At 39.0% G+C, this 24,531-nt stretch overlaps 3 protein-coding genes across 3 annotated transcripts; 2 read left to right on the forward strand and 1 right to left on the reverse strand.

The window, feature by feature from the left end:
• The first annotated feature begins 224 nt into the window (after window positions 1-224).
• Window positions 225-5,516, forward strand: LOC149717398 (uncharacterized). Its single transcript, XM_089834681.1, has 19 exons — window positions 225-635; window positions 982-1,064; window positions 1,129-1,267; window positions 1,326-1,462; window positions 1,526-1,622; window positions 1,683-1,849; window positions 1,910-2,056; window positions 2,326-2,550; window positions 2,619-2,717; window positions 2,774-2,857; window positions 3,196-3,331; window positions 3,395-3,704; window positions 3,777-3,880; window positions 3,951-4,075; window positions 4,139-4,175; window positions 4,239-4,505; window positions 4,563-4,814; window positions 4,876-5,338; window positions 5,398-5,516. Exons 1-18 carry the CDS (start codon window positions 557-559, stop codon window positions 5,178-5,180), a joined length of 2,793 nt encoding a protein of 930 aa, XP_089690807.1. The 5' UTR covers window positions 225-556; the 3' UTR covers window positions 5,181-5,338; window positions 5,398-5,516.
• On the forward strand, window positions 5,324-14,657 carry LOC149717399 (uncharacterized). Its single transcript, XM_089834682.1, has 39 exons — window positions 5,324-5,338; window positions 5,398-5,533; window positions 5,608-5,741; window positions 5,804-5,903; window positions 5,958-6,118; window positions 6,178-6,324; window positions 6,396-6,489; window positions 6,560-6,714; window positions 7,192-7,299; window positions 7,361-7,450; window positions 7,514-7,649; window positions 7,715-7,827; window positions 7,898-8,085; window positions 8,624-8,745; window positions 8,799-8,908; window positions 8,981-9,029; window positions 9,100-9,369; window positions 9,443-9,688; window positions 9,760-10,032; window positions 10,098-10,270; window positions 10,336-10,471; window positions 10,531-10,643; window positions 10,713-10,812; window positions 10,880-11,028; window positions 11,093-11,239; window positions 11,305-11,544; window positions 11,602-11,709; window positions 11,778-12,003; window positions 12,074-12,189; window positions 12,516-12,579; window positions 12,664-12,784; window positions 12,849-12,970; window positions 13,032-13,135; window positions 13,193-13,241; window positions 13,310-13,585; window positions 13,643-13,879; window positions 13,944-14,192; window positions 14,254-14,322; window positions 14,385-14,657. Exons 1-39 carry the CDS (start codon window positions 5,324-5,326, stop codon window positions 14,540-14,542), a joined length of 5,604 nt encoding a protein of 1,867 aa, XP_089690808.1. The 3' UTR covers window positions 14,543-14,657.
• Window positions 14,346-23,174, reverse strand: LOC149717400 (complement C3-like). Its single transcript, XM_089838799.1, has 34 exons — window positions 22,906-23,174; window positions 22,022-22,179; window positions 21,755-21,955; window positions 21,618-21,688; window positions 21,376-21,556; window positions 21,132-21,319; window positions 20,823-21,065; window positions 20,584-20,760; window positions 20,395-20,514; window positions 19,823-20,083; window positions 19,609-19,755; window positions 19,425-19,554; window positions 19,321-19,368; window positions 19,191-19,257; window positions 19,009-19,130; window positions 18,544-18,929; window positions 18,270-18,479; window positions 18,004-18,196; window positions 17,761-17,949; window positions 17,629-17,704; window positions 17,332-17,563; window positions 17,101-17,269; window positions 16,713-17,038; window positions 16,549-16,659; window positions 16,394-16,484; window positions 16,153-16,323; window positions 16,030-16,078; window positions 15,808-15,970; window positions 15,639-15,744; window positions 15,445-15,567; window positions 15,276-15,380; window positions 15,133-15,219; window positions 14,932-15,076; window positions 14,346-14,869 (listed from the first exon to the last, which is right to left on the reverse strand). The coding sequence occupies exons 1-34, from the start codon at window positions 23,157-23,159 to the stop codon at window positions 14,710-14,712; spliced, it is 5,460 nt and encodes a 1,819-aa protein (XP_089694925.1). The 5' UTR covers window positions 23,160-23,174; the 3' UTR covers window positions 14,346-14,709.
• Between the last annotated feature and the right edge of the window lie 1,357 nt (window positions 23,175-24,531).

Here is a 24,531-nt window from a genome sequence, read left to right on the forward strand (position 1 = left end):
TAGTCTTTTAAAAAAAATTAAAATGCGAAAACTGATGACATAAATACTTTCTTCTTCAAGAAACCATTATTTTTAAAATAATTTAGGCAATAATGTATTAAAATAACCAATAAAGTTTTCTATTCATGATAATACCTATAATAACCATGAGGTTCGATACTCGTAATCAAATTGTTTGTCGAGAAAAGTACAATAGTTTACAATTTATATAACATACTTTCTCCCAACAAAAAATAATTTAGATTATCAAAATATATATTTATCTTAAATCCGAGAGATAAGGCTAAATTTTCAATTGTTTCAAATGATTATATCATTAACAACTACCGAAAAAATACCAATCTATCAGACCTTATCATATCAAACTAACTTTTCATGGTTCGAGTCTAAAGATTTCGATAGTAATCTGGGGGGCGTTGGTTATATAGGCGGAACTGATTTCCTTACCTTAATTACCTGGACAAGCTTCCAACTCTAGCAAACTACAAGTTTTTGAGTAACCTATCTGTGGATTTTTTTGGTCCTTATTATTAAAAAGTAAAGAATCTCCAAAAAAATGAAGGTGGGAGATTATCTCCCATGGATACTTTTAGTTCTTGGACTAATGGTCACTCCAGAATTAGTCGACGGTCAAGGTCTGGTTTATTTTAAATCCATCTTACTGGCTAAGCCTTTTTTAAATTCATCTTCCTGGCTAAGCCTTTTTTAATTCAGATTCCAGGCTAAACTTTTTTAATCCATCTTCCTGGCTAAGCCTTTTTAATCCATCTTCTAGGATAAGCCTTTTTTAATCCATCTTCATGGCTAAGCCTTTTTCAAATTCATCTTCCTGGCCAAGCCTTTTTTAAATTCATCTTCCTGACTAAGCCTTTTTTAATCCATCTTCCAGGCTAAGCCCCTTTTAATCAATCTTTCTGGCTAGGCCCTTTTTAATCCATCTCTCCTGGCTAAGCCTTTTTAAAACATATAATTTTTCCACAGTAAAAGTACCCGAATTTCCAGACTACAATATCCTCGACTCTACTGGTTTCCAAAGCCAGGTTGAGTTCACAACAAGAGATGGGGTAAATAAGTAATCACAAGTACTTCGCGATTGATTTTCCGTACATGTTTCTTTGTAAAATCCAGGAAAAATCTCATACCTTATTCGTCGACGAGTACCACGATCTTGATGGTCGTAGAGGACGAGTTGAAATCGACTATATCGATAAATCGTCCGTGTATTATTTCAGTAACATGAATGAAGCCGTCACAATAACTTACGCCGGTAATATAAATCAGACCATTAAAGCTGAAGCGCTGGATTAAATATGATTACGTTTCAGGGAAGCCAACATGTACCGTATACACATTGGACACTTTGCCATTACTTCAAATTGAAACCATGTGGGGTTGGTTAGACGTCAAACACAAAATTGTCGGACCTTCATCCATATTGTTTCGAAAAACGAAAAAGCCTCCTGTAATATCAATTAAACTATCCGAATTACAAATTAACCAATGACGCGAACCAGTCCCTTTCTAGGTCTACGTTAAAGAGGGCCAAGTCCGTGGAATTAAAGTCGACGTATTCCAAGCGGAAGACACCGTAGACGACGTGGTTATCACTTACTACATCGCCTGTAAGTTGACTAACTTCAAGGTGGTTGAGTGGCTTTAACTAAAGTAAATTTTTTCCATAGCCAACGACTTGCAACGGAATACCTCACTTAGACTTCCAATCAGAGTTATGGCTGTCGGTAACACGGGTATCGACAAGCAAGGAAATAACACAATTACTTCTTACATGAACATGACGCTAGATTTCTTGCAATTCAAGCCCAATTTGAGCAGCCAGTATATCTTCAGGGTAAGTTTGGAATGTGTTTTAAGTCATGACGCGAAATAAATCCTGCCTTTTTGTGTACAGATACCAACTGGAATCGGATGCAGTGGTTTAAGAGTTCCAAATGACCAAACATTACCAGCTATAGAAGAACAGTACTCCTTTGTCGTTGAGAGTTACGATATGGAGGAAACCACGCAGACAGTGCAAACGAACGTCTTCTTAAACAAAGTACGGATGATCGGGTTGTTGCATAACCTTTATTAGTTAATACGTTTATTGTGACTTGTATCTCTGTAAAACAACAATTTCCATCAATCAGCTTGTTATTTGCCTCAAATGAGTCAGATCGATGCAATAGGCATAAACGCAAGAGTAATATGATTTTAGTCGCTCCAAACTTGCAAATCTAACTTTAGTCAAAAACACTTTTTATAATTTGGGTTGTCCTAAGAACTTACTGTTATAAAGTTACTTATCATACTAATCCTATATTGTAGGTGTGGTACGATTCATTAAATGGACTCTTTAGGATGGACGCTTTGGGCACGACGCAAATAGACGATTACCGTACTGGTGTATCTTACGTCATTAACCCAAATGACAGTTGCATTATTGGTCCAATATTAAACTCCAAATCCGAAAGAACTACGAGCCTAGTTGGTGCAATGAAGGACCCCAAAAAGTTCATAGAACTAGACGGCGACTATTACTACATCGGACGTGTATGTCCCTCTAAAAACCTTGGGTTAAAACGAAAAAATAAAAAAATGTTACTATTTTAAATACGCAGGATATCTATCGAAGTATTTACTGCGACATATGGGAAACTGTGAAATACAACCAGAGTGGTTTCCCAAGCACCATGATATACACTTACTATTTTATGGTGGTAAGTTTCAAGTTAATAAAGAAATGTTTTCACAATTTGAAAAACAAAATCTGCAGAGTAAAATTGAAGCCATCACGGAAGGAGATCGTAATTTTCAGCCTCCAGTGGCCTTGATTTTAACAGGCTACAATGATAAGAACGTAAGGTTTAAACTTTACAAGGTGTTCCATAAAGAGTGGCAGGACCGATGTATGGATCTATGGGCGATTGTGATTCGAAAATACTACATGACATTTTGCCGTCCGGGTCATCATGAACAAGTTATAATTAGAGCGTATTACGGATGATTCCTTGATAAACTTAGCATTGCCGTTCAGTTTCTTACACCCTAATTATAACTTGTGAACGGTGGTCTTTCGGGCCAAAATATCAGAGAACATTTTTGACTCTAAAAAGGACTTCGGTCCTACCAAACCTCTAGGAACACCCTATATTCTTTAGTGTTCAAATCCGCTCATATTTCCTTTGTACCAAACAGACTCCAGATTTACACATAGTGTATAACTACTTTGCTTTTGACCAATCTGATGGACGCATCTTTAATGATATTATGAATGTCGGAAAGTGTTTCCCATCACCGACTCAGAGAAAGAAATTTTCCATTTTATTTGAGCGTAAGTTTTAAGGAAAGAACATCTAAGCCTAACACCTGAAAACATGTATTAAATTTATTTTAGCCGATCCTCCTCAAAACGTCAGCCTCGAATTCTTGCATGACTTCTTTTTGAGTTTACAAACGCAAGCTTTACTACAAGTCGCGGAAGGCGCTAGCGCTTCTATTATACGATTTCCGTTCTACGAGTTGTTACCCGAAGACACTGGTATGCGGGCCGTATTCGAACTTGTAGACAGTCCACCGATATTAGCTCGATTTTACAACGAGGCTAAACAAACGTTACCCGGTGTTGATATGCAACGAGTTAAAAGTGTGGATAATACGGAAGAGTGCGCTAAACAATGTCTCGAAACGTCCGAACCCACTTGCAAGTAATGACGGATAAATACTTCGTGTCTCAGGAACTTGTCTATAAAAACTTAACTGACGTTTTCTCTCTCAAGTTCTTTTCAGGTTTGTGGTAGGGAATGTTATGTTGGAGAATACGACGGTTCAGAAGATTGGAAAGACGTCGGGACTGGAAAGTCCAACTGCGATCTGTTCATTCGTAAGTAGTTGAAGAACAAATTTATTTTAGAGAACTTTGGGTGTAAGCAAGTCTGTTTGGTGAGCCACAGGTTCAGTTCAGCCAACTACTTTGAGCCTCAAGGACCTTGAAATAAATGATGCCTTAGTGACACTGAAAGACAGCATCAACAATGGAAGGGTTGTTATCGGTGCTCAAAGTCAGTCAGGAAAAACTGTAAGTTTTGATATAACTTAAGATACTTAAACACGGATTATTAATAAACTTGACAATCAATAGGTTGATTTCGTTGCTAAAAGCTTTGAGGAAATTAGGTGTAAGTACTTAAAATATATTGGTGAATGTTGTAAGAGTTAATACCATGAGTTTCCTTCTGTAGTTGCGCCAAATACGATAGAGTTCGAACTAGTTGCTAATCAAAGACAAGTCGCAGTATCCGAAACGACGATCGAATTGGATTCAGGCAGTGCTTCGACGTTACAAGAATGTCACCGTCTTTGCAAAACCGAATCGAGAATGGCTTGCACCAGTTTTTCATTTTGCCCAACGACTCGCGTTTGTCGCATTAGTTCGCTGTATTTAAACTCGGGATCCAAAGTAGATGCGAACGAAATGGAAAAAGCCACTCAATGCATGGTTTACAGAGGTAACTTCAATTTCTTACTGCATTAATGTTGGAATTCACCCGCTATTTATCATTCAGTCACTCCTCTGGCGTTATTCGAAATGACGCCCGGAAAGGTTCCGTTGTTCAGTGGGGACAAGTCGATTACCGGACCTGGAATGGACAACGTAGAAAAATGCGCTGCCAGATGTCAAACGGAGAATTCTATCAACTGCCGGGGTTTCGAATACTGTCAAGACTCAAAAACATGCTCACTACATAAAGTTCACGTACTAGACATGAGTATTGGTGCCATCATCAACGCGTCAGCCAACTGCACACATTATTCCAGTAAGAATATACCTTTAGCAGCTCGCTTAAGAACGTTTAACATCCATATTTTTAATTTAAGAAAAATACAGTTCGGAATTCACAAACGTCGGACACATGTTGATCCAGGATCCTCTAGCTCGTAAATTAGACTACGTATCCTTGGAAGAATGCGCCAAGAGTTGTTACCGACATCCGCCCGGTTATCCGTGTCGATCCTTTAACTTTGACGCCGAACCGGGACTGGCAACCGATTTTGATAAAGTCGTACTCAGTAAATGCTTCTTGAATACAGTCTCCTTTATAGACGCTGGAGTTCAGCTGGTTGCCAACAAAACATTCGCTCTCTACACTCGTAAGAAATTCGATATAACAAGAGTATCTTGAGTTTTGAACAAACACTCTTTCCAGTTAAAGACTTGGAACCTCAAAACAATACAAAGCCGACACCATCACCGACTGGCGATCCTGTTTACGTTGGAATAAAGGACGTTCTACTTGCGGGCGAATACGAAGTCAGAGTAGAATACATGCGCAAAAAAGAGGTTGATAATAAGCGACGATGTCACTGAAGACCTAATATTAACATCGGATACTTTTACAGGGGCTAACGTTTTTCGTCAACGAGTATCACAACGTCATCAAGAAAGAGACCCGATTGGATTATACTCAATTCGACAGTGGCACTACAAATTCCTATTACTTCTTCTCAGGAACTCAACAAGTAGCCGCCATCAGAAGTAAATAAATAAATCAATCAACGTTCCAAATAAGTTTCTTAGAAAAAAAAATAAATAAATCTTTAAACTGGTAGATGGAAAATGCGACGTTTTCTCCATGCGACAAGCAATCGCACCCGAAGGTGGCTTGGAATGGGGTTGGTTGGACTTGAAAAGACTTATAATTGGACCTTCGACGGTCTTGTGGCGAGATACGTATGATAAACCCGTAAGTACTTGGAAGTTGAGACGTAATGATGACCTGACCATTAACGTTGTACTCCTGTACAGAAATTTATCGGTACAAGAACCGTTCGGGGCAAACTATGCAACGTCTTTGTCGCCAAAGACCAAGTGGATCGTGGTGTAGATATAACAATTTACGTTCCTGGTATGGTACAGTAACACTTAAACATTTACTGAGCTATATCCGATTTTCTCGCAGCTAACGACTGGGCAACCGCTTCCGGTACCCAATACGAATTTCCGGCTAGAGTCTACGTAAACGGATCTTACGTCTTAGGCAATGAAACCCTGGAAGTAGATATTCAATACGATTTTATATATTTTCGATCAAGGTTTATAGCCAGCAAAGACAATTTAATGGTAAGTTTTCATCAATAATCTGATATTACTGGTTCAAATAAAGGAATTTTGACATTTAGATACCAAAAGGACTGGGATGCAAGGACCTTCAATCGAGGGACGCCCGGGTAATGCCCGAATTGGAACCAATGTATTCTTTCGTCGCGGAAAAATACAACTTCTTTGATGGTGAAAATAATCTCACCTCCTACATTGATTTAAACAGGGTAAAATATACTATTTTGGGTGCACGAAATTTCTCGTTCATTTGTATAAAAAGTTCGTAATTAATTTTAAGATTTGGTACGATGAGCCAAGTGGCATTGTCATGAGAGAATACCACGATAAGAAAACGCATGAACAAGTCAAAGAGGTCAATGACTTCAATACTGGTAATTACCAATGTCCGGATGAACTATACATTCTCTATAGTAATGTAATTAAATTAACTTTAATTAATAGGAATTTCGTACAACTTCGTTAACGAGAAGTGTACCATCGGGCACGTCAAACTATCAGACTCATTCGTTAACCAAGGTCGAAGTCAGCCGTCAAATGCCATAAAATCGGCAAGACAATTTCTGGACTTAGATGGAACCTACTACTATTTGGGAGATGTGAGAAAAATTACTTTTTTTATAATTTCCAAAAGTATATAATACTTCTCTTCGAGAGAAGTGTACCACAAAGCGGGGTAATTGTAACATGATTCTTCCCAACATCATTTTACATTTGGAGCATGCAAGGTTACTAAACCGAATCATATACGCGATAAATAGTACCCTCATCATTACTCTATTAGCGCTTAGTTATTTTCCAAAGCGCATGCGCTTGTGGATTTTTGTCCCACGTCAAGACAATCAAGGTTTGTGGGTTGATTGCTGAGGATTTAGTACCAAACAGTTATAGAATTCACCCTAGCACGGTGCGATGCCCATTTGAAGTTTGATGAGCAGGAGAGCAAAGAAAAAGTATTAATGCGCCTGGGAAGAATCATGTTACATAACTAAAGTATTAAGAGGATACAGAGTGTCATCCTTCTTCTATTATCCCCTTCTGATATTTTCAAATTCGTAATCTATATTAAATCTTAGGAAATGTGGAGAGACATAAATTGCGAAGTTTGGGAAACCATTAAAGAGAACGTTCAGGAAGATAACATTACATTAAACCGTGTCGTTATTACATTTTATTTAACTACTGTAAGATGAAACTAAACTTAAATAAGTGTAGATGTTTAAACAAGGGATATATATTTTTAAGGACAAATACAAAACAGGCAGAGAACAAGTACTTCTGAGTAGAATACCAGTTAGGAAATTAGTCAGTATTCAACCAATTGCATCCGGAGAGGTAATTAATAAACACAAAACTGTTCGTGACGTAACGTGACAAAATACATGGTTTATTTTACAGACGATACAAATTGAATACAACATTTTTAACTACGACGACTACAGAACTAAAACGGGTGTTAAGATGGACATACCTATTGATCAATGTTTCATTAGACCAGAGCAAAGAAAGTACTTCACTATCTTCTACGAAATACGTAAGAAATTTAAACAAGTCCCGTAGGATCGGAACGGAGTTTCAATATACTTATTTTGGTTGCAGCTGACCCTGACAAAACAACGATTATTGACCCAAAAATTGGTATAAGCACCGATTTCCCTAACCTAGTTGCTTACGCGGCTAACGTTCCAACCATTAGAGTTCCGCCAACCGAGGTTCGTAATTGACTAATGGTACATTAATCTTGATCTTACTAACATAACCTTGGGTATACGGGCATTTCAGATCGTAAAACAAGGCGATCAAATTTTGGTTAATGGATTAATTGTAGATAAAAGTCCATTGTTGGCTCAGTTTTACAATTACCAAAAGGATGTACCAGCGTTAAGAAAGACAGTTAAAATAACGGGAATAAAGGATATGGAAAGTTGCGCCGCGTTCTGTTTAAACCAAAACCATATCAAGAACTGCAAGTAAGTTCTGCATGAAGATAGGGCAGAAGTATATAATACTTCTCTTTGAGAGAAGTGTAGCACAAAACGGGGTAATTGTAACATGATTCTTCCCAACATCATTTTACATTTGAAGCAAAGTTACTAAACCGAATTACATACGAGATATATAGTTCTCTCATCATTACTCTGTTAGCGCTAAACTATTTGCCAAGGCGCATGCGCTTGTGGATTTTTGTCCCACGTCAAGACAATCAAGGTTTGTGGGTTGATTGTTGAAGATTTAGTACCAAACCGTTACAGAATTCACCCTAGCGCGGTGTGATGTCCATCTGAAGTTTGATGAGCGGGAGAGCAAACAAAAAGGGATCCCTCGCCTGGGAAGAATCATGTTACACAACTAATGTATTAAGAGGGTACATAGTGTCATCCTTCTTCTGGTTAGGGTTAGGTTTGGTTATTGGGTCGGTTCAATTTGGGGGTCAGATTGTCCCGTCTTCTAGAATAAGTTTAATCAGCAAAGGATATAAAAGCATCTTTAACGTGAACACGTTTTTAGGAGTTTCACCTACTGTAAGACTAAGGATGTCCCCGACTGTTTCGTGTCTACTATGGACGCTTATGACGTGCGTAACGTCACCGTTGAACCGGACGACAACAAAAACTGCCAGCTTTTTATAAGTATTTAACTAAAACCCGTGGAAACCACCCGGATATAAATTTAATTTTAATAGGGGGTAACATGAATACCAGCGATTTCGGATTACCGTTAGAAAAGGCTGTAGAAAATCTTCAGAACAGCAATGTAAAACTTCAACTCGAATTAAGGGCCGTGCAAAAAACAGTACGTAAATTATTAAAAATTATAAGTTGTAAACAAATCACCTTTCATTTTTCCGATTCTAATTTCTTTTAGCTTTATTTGATACCGACAAAAATTATTATCAAAGACGCCCCATTTGTCGGTGAGTCAATGTCAATTAGCGGTTAAAACACGAGACAAAGATAAGTTGACTTTTTGAACTATTTCTTTAGGAAAGCAACCGTACGAACTAATAAAGACCAAAACTCGACTATCCAAGAAAGGAAAGAGCGTCATTGCAATTACTAAGCCTACTGGTTCCGCGGAGGAATGCTATGCCGAATGCGTTAAAACCAGTATTACGGCTTGCAGCAGTTTCTCGTACTGTTATAATGGCGAATCACGATGTCTGGTGACCTCGGTTTATTTCAAATCGGATTGGTCTAACCCTGAAACCGAAAAAGATCAAACCGAATACGATGACTCTTGCAATCTCTACTCTCGTACGACGAAATAACTTTTTTTCGTCATTAGGCCTATTTTTCAGGTCATTTTAATACATTTTTACAAACACAGTGAAGGCAATCCAATTTTTCGAAGAATCAAAGGGCAAAGTTCCAAATATTCGAGGCAATAGAGTTCTACCCGAAGTAAAAACGCCAGACGAATGCGCGGTAGCTTGCAAAAACGAACAGAAATTCAAATGCGAGGGACTCGAGTACTGTCAAGTTTCGCATACTTGCGTTCTAATGGATACGCACGTCTTAGACGTATCGGAAAGTTCCACGGTATCCACGTCAGAGTTTTGCACACATTATTCTCGTAAGAGAGGTTTAGTTTACGTAGGGTGAATCATTAAAATAGGCTAACGCACCATTTTTTGTTCCCTTAAGTATCATACGCCTTTGAGTTTGAGGATGTGGGTCAATTGGAATTGAGGGACCCTTCAGCTACCGTTGTTACGAAAGTGAATTTCCAGGAATGCGCGCGTCTATGTAAGACAAATCCGGGTTTAAAGTGTCGTTCCATTAACTTCTGTCAAGCCAAGGACAAGGACAGTAAGGATGAAGTCGTGGAATGCGTCCTCAACACTTTAACGATCTTCGACACAATCAACGTAACTAAACATCAAGATGGATCAGACAGATCTTGCCACCATTTCACTTGTATGTCAAGTGTCCAGTGCCTTTGAAACTTACACTAAACTCGTTTCTTAATTCTTTGAATATAGTCCTCGGTGTCGAAACAGCAACCAACGACACAAAACCTGTTACAACAACGGTGAAACCAACGGCAATTATACCAACTGAGAAACCAGATCCAATTGATGACATATTTCCGGAAATAACCGAGTTGTTCTTTCAAGAGTATGAAGTTGAATCAGAAATAGTAGATCGTGTTGTGGTAAGAAGTCGCTTCGGGGGTTCCCATAATTACTTGTCAGTTAAGTGACGTACGCTGTTTCGCAGAACAAAACAAAACACATTGCGGAGTATCACGATGTCAGGGGTAAAAGAGGTCGAATCGAAACAATAACGTCCGATTATGCTTCGCGATTCGCCGAGTATTATACTTCCGATCTCGATAAAGTTATCGTCATTAAAAGTATTTTAAACCATGAATAAACAGTAGGACTTTACTAAAGAATTGAAAAAATTCTTTAGATGGCAATTGCAATGTTCAGAATTACACCGAGGAATCCTGGGGATGGACTAACAAGAAAAACTTAATCTCCGGACCATCAGCCATGCTATTCAGAGAAACTAATGAGGCACCAGTAAGAAATTTTACAATTATCTCCCCCCGCGTCTAGCTATCATTCACCTATGACATTTTGCAATTCAAGAGTTACCTAGAACAAACCTTCATTAGAGGCATTCTGTGTAACCGGTTCACGGCTCGGGATAAGACCGACAATGGAGTCACCTTGAACTTTTACTTCTCAGGCATGTATTCGATTATACCTATATCGTGAAACAATACAAGTCTTAATTTATGTATTTGCTATTCCAGCTACCAAATGGGCAGCGGGACCTCTACCAATTCCTGTCCGTATCACTGCCAAAGGAGCTTACAAACAATCCTCAATTGACACTAAAGTGGATGTTCAAGTTGATTTCATCAAATTTCAACCTAGAGCTAGGCGAGACGATACCTTCGTGGTACGCATCATGACCTTTTCACATTTATGGTACCATACTCAAAAATATACACGGTACCATCTAGATTCCTCAAGGGTATGGTTGCGAGGGTTTGAAACAAACAGGTCCACGAAAAATGCCACCGATACAACAACAGATCTCTTACTCGAGCGAAATTTATCTGTCCATGAGAAACGAACCCCTTGTGATGAGTGAAGTGATACGGTCTAGGGTAAGTCGGTACTTATATAATAACTGCTACAGAAACAAAGACATATTCACTCCTATTACGGTTAGACTTACTACGATGGACTTAATAAACTGTACAAAACCGAAGGAGTTGAAGAAAAGTCCAACGTCTGGGAGGTGATGGACTTCAACACCGGCGTATCGTACCAGGTAAAAAGAGGGGAATGCGTTGGTATACAACCAATTGAGTCCACTTTGTTCAACGATGGTATAAGAGGATCTGTTAAAGAAATGAAAACTGCCCAAAAGTTTCTGGGGTTAGACGGCGATTTCTATTATCTCGGAAGAGTAAGTGTCATTGTGAGTCATTCTTTTGTCACCCGAATAACTGACCATTATGTACAGGAATATTATCGCGGCGTTGCCTGTGACCTTTGGGAAACAACCAAGAACGACTTTTTCTTTATGGGAACTAGAACAAATCGCGCTGTCATAACGGCTTACTTCATGTCGGTAAGCACTCAATGGTCATCATGGAGCTATTCGAGGACATGACATAATGTCGGTTCTTTTCCGCATAGCCAACGTATTTACCAACGATGGAAGGTGATTCCAACATTCAAGTACCCGTTTCAATCGTTTACAAGTTATGGTCTACCGAACCGATTACCGAAGTTCCCACACCAACTTGGAGGATGGACTTTTTTGATTTTGACCAAGCGGAAGGTCGAGTTTTCTACGATCATATGGATATCGAACCGTGTATGGAACAAGAACAAAAAATGCATTTCTTGGTTTACTTTACATGTGCGTATAACTGGATTTAATTCTAAGCGTAATTAATTATTTATTGATTAATTAATATTGAATTTTATAGCTAACAGTACCATATCAAGAATTGCCGAAACCCATGACAAAGAGTTCCGAGTCTACGCCCTTTTGAAAATTGCGGAATCAGCCAAAGTGAACCTCCTTAGAATAAAACTGAAAAACGTAAATGTTTCAATATTATCATAAGTTCATAAGATATGTTTCGTAAGTTTGTAAATGGTTACTGAGAGCTTATCCTGAAGTGACGTACGTCATAGCTTCTCGTGAAGCAACGCCTGGAGAGGCGCTGTCAAAGTATTAGTACAGACTAGAGATGAATTAACTGCGAAACCGCGAGTAAAGTCAGTTCTCGCTTGTCGTTCTCGAGCTAGCTCTCAGTAAGGCTCTGGAAGTACGAAGTATAGTAAGCGTCATACTTATGGGACATATCTTATAAACTTATATTATTATAGAGTCCAAAGCCTTTCTGAAATTTATCTTAATTGTAGGTTAGTTACAATAAGAATAATATCGCAGTCAAGGGAATGTTTTTAGGACGACCACCTTTCAGACGTGAGAAAAATTCCTTAGTCTTGTCCTTAACAGAGAAAGGAGAAAAATATATTATAATATCTTGATCCCCACTTTTTTGTTCAGGTGGATTTGTTCTTTACGGAGTCGATGAAACACCAACTAACGACCAAAAATTATTGGAAGGTATTTCGGATCCTGAAATCTGTGCCCAAAAATGTATGGAAGAAGAAGACTTGTTTTGCAAGTACGTAAATATCAAATAGTCCAAGTAACTACTCTTGAAAATAATTAAATTCTATCCATAAAAGGGGTTTCACAATATGCAATAATGACCTGAAGAAATCGGCCTGTTTCCTGTCTGCCAAGGATAAAAGTGACAAAAACTGGGGCGGAATTGTCCCCGAATATCAGCAGTGTCAACTTTACTTCCGTAAGCCCTTTCTCTTGGACTTGTAAGGACAATAACTAAAATATTTAGTATTTCAAAACAGGTACGACGGCTTCGTCCAAACCGGACGAAGTATCTTTAGAAACTGCCATGGATAATCTGAACCAATATATTAGCGACGGGAAATTAACCGTAACCATTGATAAGGTAAGACCGACTTCGTGAATTGATTGAAACAATAACAATTAGTGACGCATCTTATAGATGGTTATCACCGCCAAAAGCCTTGATACCAGGGTAACGCCGATTGGTTGTAAGTACTCGAGAAACTCCATATTAACCAACTACAGCATTCGTAATTATCGAGTTTTCCATTAACAGTTGACGACGACATCAATTACGAATACGTCTTTCAGGACAGAAAATTAAGCAAGGCCTCTCAGACTACCATCGACTTGGGTTTAAATTCCGTGGGTTCCGCCATCGAATGTTACGACAAATGCGTCACAGAAAGTCGTTTAGAATGCGTCTCGTTCTCCTTCTGCGACGCGGATCATAGTTGCAGACTTAGTTCCGTTTTTATTGTAGGAACCCAAAACTCGAGCAGCCTCGAAGAACTAGAACCAGGGAAAGCTACACATTGCGGAATTTATCGACGTTAGTTTTTCAGGAAGCGAGTATCAATGATATGACTTATGATCTATGAACTTGCAGGAAACGCTATCAAGCTTTTCACCGAACTTCCTGGAAGGCCTAGTTTAGGGAAAGGAGACAAAACCTTGATCAGTTCTTCGGCGGAGGAATGCGCTTTGCAATGCAAGAAGGAATCTAGTTTTAAGTGTTTAGGGTTCGAATTCTGCGGTGACACAGACAATTGCGTCATGCACAAGACGCACCTCTACGATCTTCCGATTACCACAAAACGGGCCCCCGTTTGTACCTATTACGCTGGTACGTTATGAACAATCTTACGCAATGTCGGAACTGTTTAAGTTAATGTTTTGTCCCTCATTAGCCAAATACAGTACGGAGTTCGCGGACTTGGGTAGATTCGTTTTAATCGAACCGAAAACGTCAGAGGAAAATGGAGTCACCTTCGAAGAATGCGCTAAACTTTGCGTTGACGCCGGAAGTAATTGTAGGTCCATAAATTATTGCCCGGACATGAAAAGTTTGTCAACGAGCCGATGCGATCTCAATACCTTGTCCGATCAAGATGAAGGGGCGGTTCTAGTCGAGGCGCAAACCTGTTCATACTATTTCAGTAAGTCGGACTTACCTGCACTAGTGTCCTTATGACAGCACTAATGAAATACTTTCCGTAGAGAGAAATTTGAATGACCGCATCCGACGTCCAGAACCACTCGATTCATCAGTTGGACTCGTATCTTCCGGTAAGAAACCTGAAACCTACAAATTTCTAGAACGACAATTAACAATTTATTTCTTTGCGCAGGAAAATTCACGGGAATATCATTTATATTAATATTTGTGGGAATCGGACTGGGGATTGCCGGATACGTTGCAGCTGCTTGGTACAAAAAGAACAGACAGAACCCAGGCAACGTTAGATTTGTAAACACTCATGTCGAACTGACCGAATCAACGTCTTAAGATTAAGAAGAATAAAGTATAAACACGTGTTATTTATAGAAAAAAAAGCAAATCGGGGTAAAAATATCTTGTAAACTTGTATATAAAATTAAATTCAGTTAGTATTCTTTCACCATATACCCTGGTGGAGAGATTTCTTGAAATCTGGACGTAGGCACGACGCGAAACTAATCCATGCACGCTTCTTTCTTTTCGAACTTTCGCTCAATATTGCTGAAGATTTCGTTTTGTCGTTTTTTCTCAATTCTAGTAATTTTTCTATTTCCCCTAACGTTTACGTCGATCCAAGCTCGAATTAAGGTTGTTTTATCAATGAAGTACTTGTATCTGCGTCATAGTTACCTCGTCAGTATGAATCACAGTAAATGAGGGTTATTATTGTGGCTTACTTAGGTTCTCCGTCGACTTCAATGGGTTCCGAATCGCGTCCCATGATGTAGTAAATTGTGTTGACGCTCAAAACTGAAGCGGGGCAATTACCTCTGGCAAGGAATTCCCTTTCGTCATCTTCAACCTCTTCCTTCTTTTCACTTCCTGTTATTAAAGCGTTATTTTGTGTTCAATTTTATAAACTTTAACCTTAAACTGACCTTCTTTCAAAACCTTGACCACATGCATTTTATAGTGAGTGTACCCCGACATTTTCTCATCGATCGACAGCACTTTAACCTTCCAAACTATATTACACAATATTGAAATCATTCGTTTAGCTAACCAAGTAGAACATTCTTACAGTAATCCCTTTGGTTGCAAGCCCAGTCAGCCAATAATATCCTAGAAGCTTGTATACTTTTAGCCTCGAATACTTCCTTAAACGGTTTCTCGGGTGGACAACCGACTAAGAGAACATTATTAATGTTATTACTCCTTTTAATGGCTGACGAGAAAGACAGTATCGTTACCTTCCGCGCACTTGCAAACTTTATTACCAACTTCCATTCCAAAAGGAACTTCTTCCTCGAAACACACTTTTCCCACAATAGGTCCCGTAGTTTGGGAGCGATAAAACTGGCTACAAGCTTGGTCTACACAGATGAGAAGCAGAAATGAATTAAAACTAAATTATTTTTGTTGCAATCATAATCAATAAACTAACTCGGTTCGTAATAATCGTAAACTCGAACTAGTCCGGACTCCAAATTGCTTGCCACGAATTCTCGTTGAATTCGGAATGAGAAACACATTGTGGCGTTCGAATTTATCTGAAAGGCGAATGTTCATCAAATTCCCAATTACAGACCAAAGGGCAAGTTAGTAATACGCACTTTTTCAAGATAGAAGATCAAGTTTCGTCCATTTATTTCGAAGCTGTCAATGGATTGCGAATTATCACGCACCAAATTCTTCAAATCTTCCTGGACTGGTTTGAAGCCAGTTAACATTCCAACGTCAACTATGGCCATATTGGTCACTCCGTCACCTAAATACCTGTAAAAGTATGGAGAAGTTAAGGGAAACAAATATGGACGCGACAGTGATAATTATACCTGGTACAAATAGTTAAGTTGAGAAGTAATGCATTTGATTTAGGAACACCTGTAAGTGTTGTAAGATTATTGTTGTAGTTACTGTAATGAGAAAAAAATACTTGAATTGTAACTGCTACTTACCATTCAGATCTCTTTTGCGACGGATTTTCGGCGCATCCTCTAATGGTTCGTCTTCAAAGTCATAATCAATATCCAAGTCGTCACTACTCAGCGGTTTAGAGAGCGGGTTACTTTGGCGATTGCCAATGACGCGAGGACGGTTGGAAGCTGACATTACCAAAGGCTGGGTCGCTAAGAACAGTACATACTTAAAGAACTTACTCAAAATCTACTTGGCACGATTGCAATGAGTTAAACGTACCATTTATCGGAACACCATCCAAAGCAGACAAAGGCTTCTTATCACCTTTGATCTTATTGACAGCTTCGCTAACCGTGACATTAATGTTAAACTGCACGTTTTAGGATGAAGCATATTAAAATGGTGTAAGAAAGGTACTCAAATCCAACACGTACCTTGCAAATGTCGTCTGGAAAATTGACTATATTGTACCCTAATCGGACACCGACAACAACGGAACCAGTACCTTCCGCTTCAATAATCAAATTTCCTTTAACTCTGGACAGCTAATTAGAATTCGCAATCAGTTTTTGAACCAAAGAATTTTCTATAAACCCACCTCAATTTGTCGTTTAACTTTGGCGTTCTCGGGTTCAAAGCGCCATGTGTGTTTGAAATTAGGGTCAGAGTTTGTGGTAATGTTCATGACAAGGAACATTTCGGGTTCCCTTGACAAAATGGCGTATTCAGCCAGAGCTACAATAGCGACAACGAAGACTTGTGAGGACATGAATCCATCGCGAGATCCTACGGCAGAGTTCAACCAATTGACTATGGAAGTCGATTTCTCAATGTCTTTGTACAATAACTGAGTCAGTAAGGCGTAGCCGGTCGCTTCTACCGAAATGGCTGATTTCCCATCTCCCCAGTAGCGCGTGTTTGAAACTGAGTAATTACATACGTTCAAGTACAGAGAAAAAACGTTGTATTGTAAGGTCTTCGCGTACCTGGATCAAACGACGACATTTGTAGAAGTTTTTCATTGACTTCTAAAGCGGATTCGGAATCGTAAAGCGCCAAGGCATAAACCGTCAGGGCCAATGGGTAAAGATCGTTGATTACCGGTACTTTGACGCGTAAGTAGTTAGCAGCTTTTTCTTTGGGGCCTTGAAATTTCTACGCGAACACCGAAAGTTCGTAAAGAAGATATTTTAAAAACTACTAAGTACAGTACTTACCGAACTGTGACAATTGCATTTTAGGAAAGATATTAGGGAGAAAGTTGTCATTTTAATGTCCTCATCAATTCCATTTCTCAAATCCGGAGTAAAAAAGGGTAGAGTTTCCACGAAAGTTCCGTCCGGTTTCTGTTTAGTCACCAACCAATTCAGGGCGCTACAGACCACGTTTTCATCGACATAGATGTACTTCCCCGCTTGGCAAAACACTAAGGCGTAGAAAGCTGTTAACCTGAAAAATAAGTAAACTCAAAAACGGAATTTGCAAAGCATATACTAAATCTTAAATTAACTAACAACGTGCTGGATGGTCTTTGAGGAAAAAAGGCGTAGGAACCGTCGGGCTTTCGGTAAGTTAATCCTGTTTTGTATCCTAGAAGGATTTAGATTTAAAGTTTAGTTTAACACGCGCGATTTCAAATATCTTACCTTCGCGCATAAATTGGTAGGCTTTTGCTTCTTGAGCAGAACTGACTTTTCCAGTGGCTTTCAAGTAATGGAAAGCGCCTACTAAGGGTACCATGTAAATAATACTGGTTTCGCCATTTCCCCGAGGCAGTTCTAAAAATCGATCGGGGTTGTTCAGACTGGTTTCAATCAAAGGACCGAATTTGACACCTAAAAATTAAATAAATTTTACTAATTTTCACAGCTATGATACTACATCCGTACCGTAGGCTTCAATAACGGCGTATTCGGTTCCAGGAACAACAAAGTCGACTTCCGGAGTCAGTTTGACGATTGAAACTTGTTTCTTGTTTTCCCTATCGAATACGGTTTCGTATTTTTCACTGACTGTATAACTATTATAATTGGCTGGGTCAACGGGAACAGGGAAGAATTCCTCACGCCGCACGCCTTCTGGCTAAGAGTGACATGGTACCAATCAATCAATTACCACTTATATAAAACGAGTAAAAATGGTTTAACTAACTTACAATTACACTCAGCGTCTTAAAAACCGTATCAGATCCTCCGGAGGACATGGCCGAAAACGTCAGCGAGAAATCTTTGGCAACGAGTGGGATCATTTGAAACGCCACTGTCTCGGCGCTATTGGAGTTGACGTAGATTTTTTTACGGGTTCCCTTTTGACCTGGTTCGGCATCGGAACAAAGACCTTCTACCCCGTACGTGTATACTAACATCTACATTATAAAGGACCATATTTTTAATTATTGAATAACAAATTAATAAAACAAAAGCCCTCACCATTAATCTTTTATGCCCATAATTGAAAATCGTCACGGGAATCTCAATCTGCTCATTCTTAACGACGTTATACGGCATCTTGGCGTCTATAAACACATCCTGGAAAGCCACGATCTTCTTAGGATCGGCAACACACATGCCACCCCCGGCACTCGAAAGTCCAATCGCTTTTACAACCCAGGTTGTGATACTGTCTGGAAGACACCTACTTAGTTCCATGATGCCGTTGGACCCGATAACACCACTGTCCCATAACCAAGTCTCTCTGAAAGCATTCCTCTGAGCGGTGTCACGTTCGAGAACTTCCAGTTCTTCCTCATCGAGAAAATCCACCTCATCGGCTTCGTGATAGTTGTTCGATCGTCTAAAACGACGAGTGTAAAGTTCTGAAACAAAGGAATGCCACGAGTGTTTATAGAAACGGTTTATGTTAAGATGAGATGCAATCGAGAACCCAATTCTGACCAGCTGTAGGTTCGGCCTGAATAGCTTCGCAGCACTTGAGGTAGATGCTGGCGCAACTTTCCTTGTCTTCGAAATCAGACTCTTCAAATCGACGGATAATTTCAGCTCTTATTTCACACGTTCTGCAATTAATCGACGTCTATCAACACGGCTTCTTGAGCTGTCCCACTGTTTCGACCCACCTTTTGTGCTTATCTGGTAACTTTCCCAACCTGCAACATTTTTCATTCCCTTGCCCATGTTCACGAGCTAAAAATGCCAATACATCAATTTTAGAATTGTATAAACAAGAGGGTAACAACATTTATTAACTTATTTCTTCGCTGATTTCTCTTTTCTTCAACTTCCTTTCAAGACAACCTGGTTGAGATAATTATTAACTTCATTATAAAGCATTAACTAATAATAATTATTACTTTTCCATTCGGTGGTCAAAGCCACTGTATCGGCGATGATTATTACGCCAGCGTTGGTCAGAACAGCGGCAGAGTCCAAGCCTCCACCTGGACCGCATCCAAGATCGTGTTTCTCCATTTCGTTAAACATCTACAATGACAAACGTTCAATGAAACTAAAGATGAAAGAAAACTCAAGCCTTACCTTATCTCCGGTCAGTTTATCCTTGTTCCTTAAAGCGTAAACGGCGGTGTCCACGGCCAGAATTCCCACCATCGTGCCAGGCTTCCCTTTTATTTTCAAATGAACATCCCTTCCAGGTTTGATATCGCTTTCCGCTTCTAAACTGATCTATCAAGAAGAAGAAAAAAAAAGATTCCTTGACTCCGCAACTCTAGTCTTATTCAGTAACACTTACCAAACTGTCCGGTTGGCACACTTTCTCGACCATGAACTTAAAAGAATCTGTGAAGAGATGTTTATTGTAAACAGTGAAGATCAGGACACGGGCACTGGGAACCATATCGGCAGTCACTTTGAAACTAAAACTTCTCTGGATACTTTTATGTATGATGCTACCGGAAGCTAATATTTTGCCCTTAGACACGACCAAGTAGGAAATAGGCTGGTTCATGCTTGAAGGATGCGTGTAAATAGAGCGAATAAACGTTTCTCCAACCTATAAATACAACACGTCAATAGCATTCAGTGACAAGATTCCTTAAAAAAATACAAACAAAACGAAAATGTTTTTGAGATACAAAACGTTTCTTGACAAAATTTCATAAAGTAGGACAGACATCGGAAGAAAATGAGCTCATTTTCTTCAGCAGACATGAAAACAAACTTTTTTTACACGCCTATAGTTTGAAATTGTACGGAAAAGTTATTTACGACTTTTTCACACATAAAATAGGTATTTTAACATATTTAGAGTAAATTTATTATTGTGGCCTTTGAAACAACTGGAAGAACTATGTAATTGCATACCCTGTACTTTAGTCTATTAGCTTTATTTATGCCAACGTAAGCGCCATTAATTGGAGAATTAAAAGGATATAGAATGATTGTTCCCTTGGAAGGATGCTTAACATCTTTGACTGTTTCAACCTAAAAGTTATTTTAACAATATTTAGGTTTAGTAATGCCGTGAGCAGGAACTTTCAAATTCAGACTTACTGTCACTTTCAAGAACTTGTGCGCAATTTGAGTTTCTAAAAGGAAAGCGACCAAACCTTCTTCGTTAGATCGACCGTGTGGCTTTTTAACCGGTACTGCGTTATTATTATGGTCCAACACCGTGATCTTAGCTGCAACGTCTGTGGCGGGTTTGCCATGTACATGGGTGATTTGCGCCTAGCGGTATTATCGGTTTTAGAGAATATGCAATAATTGCGGTTCCTGTCTTAATGACTTACTTGAACAACCGTATCGATCCCAGGTCTAAAATCGGACAAAGACGTCTGGAAACCTATGATATATGGGGTTGTGGAGAAGATGGTTTCGTCCCACGTTCCATTCTCTTTGGCGCCCGAAGAAAATTCGTAAACGTTGGCTTCGATCAAGAGTCTAGCTCCACTGATACTGGGAAACCAACCAATCTTCTCGTTTGTTTTAATATCGGAAGTACTGATTTGGCCAGTAGCTTTACCTTCGAAGAGCTACGAGATTTGAAAAAATATAAATACATTCATGACAAATCAGAGAAACCAAAAAATACACTTTACTTTTGTTGGTCCAATTGTGCCGAAATGTACAGTATGTCCAGATTCCAATTTCACCCGCAGTTTGAAAATGGCATGTCCTTCGACATTTTTACCGTAAACGTATTTAGCCGAGGCTGAAACTTCGAACGTTTCAGTATCGTTGAATATGACATCAGGACCCTTGACTTCCACTTGGAACTTCGGTGAAACTGTGCAGATGTCATGTTAGATAGAATTTACCATGTACGCGATGAGACATTCATACCATATTCCTGTATTTCGAACTTGACTGTCGTGTTGAGTTTGACCTTAAGTCCGTAGAGAACTGTAACTGACCATTCACCCAGTAAAGAATATCCGGGTATTTTGTAATAGTAATTGTACATTCCGTGCGAACGCGATATAATATCACTGTGTTGCGAGTCCACAATGAACCCGTGCGGGTCCTAAAACGCGATCGTGAAGTCTTTAAATAGAACTTGTTGAATAAATTGCTTTAACCGATACCCTTATCTGAAGAGTAAATGGCTCCTTATCCACCAACATATCCTCATTAAGTCTAATCAGTCTTATTTTAACTGAAATTGAATACAGAGATTAAGCTGTTAAGCCTAATTATTTTATTTAACGTTTGTGTTATCAACCTTCTTGTTTTGGTGTGTAAATGGGCCTATCAGTTTGTATAAACAAGTAACCAGAGTGGAGGGTGACCAAAACTCTGAATTCTTTCAACTTTCCACCGGAATTGACCATCAAAAACACATAATGGTGGTCCAAAGGTCCCGTTATGTTCAAATCTGGGATGTGTTCGGGTTTGACCGTTACAGTGAGGGTCTGGGGTGCATCTGAGCAGAGGAATTTTGACGTCAAAACATTTGCCTCACAAAAGAAACATGTCGCTCATAACACACCACTGACAACCCTTATACTGCGAGTGAAGAAGGTGTTCCTCTTTCCAGGGTAATCGGCTAAGCTAACGGTCACATCTTGAGTTCCTGGGTGAGAATAGACTGCGATGGTTTCCTCCGCACCCAATCGAAAAGTGTTTGGTGCCACCACAAATGCTTGCCTACAAAAATTATTGACCTTTTGAAAAGATCTCGTAACGTTATCAACAAGGAACCATTCGTCGCAAATTAAATTTATCTAAGCAATCGCATCAACTGTATTTTTTTTTCTTTTTTTTTGTAGTTCGGATATCTTGTCTTGTAATTCAACACTGGATATGATAAGGAGCGTTATTGCAAGTACAGACAACGGTCGTTCGCGACTTCAAGGTCGTGTATGTGTCCATGCAGTGATTCCTATTACAAAGAGTTAATAATAATAAAGTCCGAACAGAACTTATTCGTTGTCGATTCGACCCCGGTGCATGGTAAAGTTCTGAAAAAAGAGGAAGGCTGACCGCTCATTGTAAAAAAAAAAAAAGCATAGAAGTAAAAGCCGTCTTTAGTTTTCAATAGGGACAAACTATTTTGAATTAGTTAACGAGAGGTATTCGTGGAGTGACATAGATGAAAACTCAACGGTTATCACGAAGTAACACTGTTTGGAGAGGAATGAAAGAAACTCTACAATAAGGCAAGAGGGTCTGAAATAATTTCCATTACGCGAAGAAACTGCACCAGTGGTGTAGCCTCGAGTCTCTCGAGTCTCTCGAGTTGTTCTGGAAAGCCTTCTAAGTAAATAGGGAATATCAAACTTAATTATTTGTTCAACAATCCCTCGTTTCTATCTCAAGTATTAACAAGTTTGATTAAGATTATTGGACTTGCAATATAATTCAAGTACTTACTGCGACTGAACTCGGTCGGTCAGTTCTAAGAGAACGACCAAGACACCAACCAAAGTCCATGAACATTTTACAGGGTTGACCATCTCTTGCCTGCGAAGAGAGGATAATTTGGAGCGAAAATCGACGCAAATTCCCGCTATAGTTATATTTTTGGGTCCTAAGAACTTTTCGACAGTCCCAGTGCTTTCACGGTGTAACTCTAAATGGAATAGCTCTATCTCAAAGAGGGGGAATTTTAATATCTTCAATTTCATCTTGAAATTTGATATCGTGTAAAAATAAATACACTAAAAATCTAATAAGATTATGCAAACGTTCGCAATATATTTCGTTAGTTCCCTGTTCTCTTTCCAAGAAGAGTGAGATCTGATTAGCGTTGAAACGTATATCCCAGATTGATATGGTTTCTTAAAGAGGAAGTAATAATTGATCCCGCAATCGTTCGAGACTTAAGACAACCTTTGTTATACATATCATAAATTTATAAGATATGTTCCGTAAGTACTTCCTACTGCTAGAGACTTACTGGGAGATAGTTCGTGAACGACGTGAGAATTGACTACACTTGGTTTCGCAGTCCATCTTCCCATTTAGTCTGTACTAAGACTTTGACAGCGCCTGACCAGGCGTCGCTTTACGAGAATCTATGACGTTTCAGCTACGTCACTTCATGAGAAGCTCTCGGTAACGAGCGAAAAACCTATAAACTTATGTACATACGCTTCTGGTTTTTTTTCTATCATTGCAATAATTGAATCTAAGCGTCGACAGATTCATGGTTCTGATTGTAAACGGTGGCTCTTGGGGCAAAATGTCTTAAAAATGTTTCGACTTGAAATCGAAATTGAACCGTATATGGAACAAACAGAAAATGCGTTTAAAATGCGAGTACAACGAAGCTAATTAAAAAAATTTTATGCTGTGGCTATTATCAACACTGATATTTATAGGTAACAGTGATGTATGAAGAACAGTCGAAATCATTTACAAAGAATCGCGAATCGACACCCCTTTTGAAAATCGCGGAATGGGCCAAAGTGAATCTCTCGAAAATTAAAGTGAAAAAAGGAAAGATGTTCATTATTAATCCAGTCTAAACGCCTTTCTGAAATTCATCTTTCTTGCAGGTTAAATACAATAACAATATTATCACAGTCAAAGGAATGTTTTTAGAACGACCGCCCATCAGACATTAAAAGAAGTATTTCGAAGTCTGCCCTTAACAGAGAATCAAGAAAAACAATTAAAACTTTGTCCGCATTTTTGTTCAAGTGCATTTGTTCTTGACGATCTAACGTTATTGGAAGGTATTTCTGATCACGAAATCTGTGCCCAAAAATTCTGGAAGAGTATACGAATACATCACGTAAATCAAGTGCTCTTCCGATTTGCACCAATTACATCGGCAAGTTATTAACCATTACGCTAAATTAATATTAACTGCTTAAGTTAATGTTTTGTTCGTCATTAGCTAAATACAGGACGGAGTTCGCGGTAGATTCGTTTTAATCGAGGCAAAAACGTTATCAGAAAAAGGGGTCACCTTCGAAGAATGAGAGTTACTTTGCGTTGATGCCGGAAGTAATTGTAGGTATGTAAATTACTGACCGGACACGCAAAGTCTGT

The sequence above is a fragment of the Phalangium opilio genome, unplaced genomic scaffold, assembly GCF_054372755.1.
Source record: "Phalangium opilio isolate 3A_F unplaced genomic scaffold, DU_Popi_V2 ptg000003l_1, whole genome shotgun sequence".
NCBI classification, from domain to species: domain Eukaryota; kingdom Metazoa; phylum Arthropoda; class Arachnida; order Opiliones; family Phalangiidae; genus Phalangium; species Phalangium opilio.

Excerpts from the sequence above, each read along its gene's own strand:
- LOC149717398 (XM_089834681.1), top strand. The coding sequence starts at position 557 with ATGAAGGTGGGAGATTATCTCCCATGGATACTTTTAGTTCTTGGACTA. Across the intron at positions 1,065-1,128 it reads AGTTCACAACAAGAGATGGG|GAAAAATCTCATACCTTATT; the intron begins GTAAATAAGTAA and ends TGTAAAATCCAG. Across the intron at positions 4,506-4,562 it reads TCAATGCATGGTTTACAGAG|TCACTCCTCTGGCGTTATTC; the intron begins GTAACTTCAATT and ends TTTATCATTCAG.
- LOC149717399 (XM_089834682.1), top strand. Across the intron at positions 7,451-7,513 it reads AACCAATTGCATCCGGAGAG|ACGATACAAATTGAATACAA; the intron begins GTAATTAATAAA and ends TTTATTTTACAG. Across the intron at positions 13,242-13,309 it reads CAGGGTAACGCCGATTGGTT|TTGACGACGACATCAATTAC; the intron begins GTAAGTACTCGA and ends TTCCATTAACAG.
- LOC149717400 (XM_089838799.1), bottom strand. The coding sequence starts at position 23,159 with ATGAAATTGAAGATATTAAAATTCCCCCTCTTTGAGATAGAGCTATTC. Across the intron at positions 17,950-18,003 it reads CGCCGTTATTGAAGCCTACG|GTGTCAAATTCGGTCCTTTG; the intron begins GTACGGATGTAG and ends TTTAATTTTTAG. Across the intron at positions 15,220-15,275 it reads TTGCAACCAAAGGGATTACT|TTTGGAAGGTTAAAGTGCTG; the intron begins GTAAGAATGTTC and ends TGTGTAATATAG.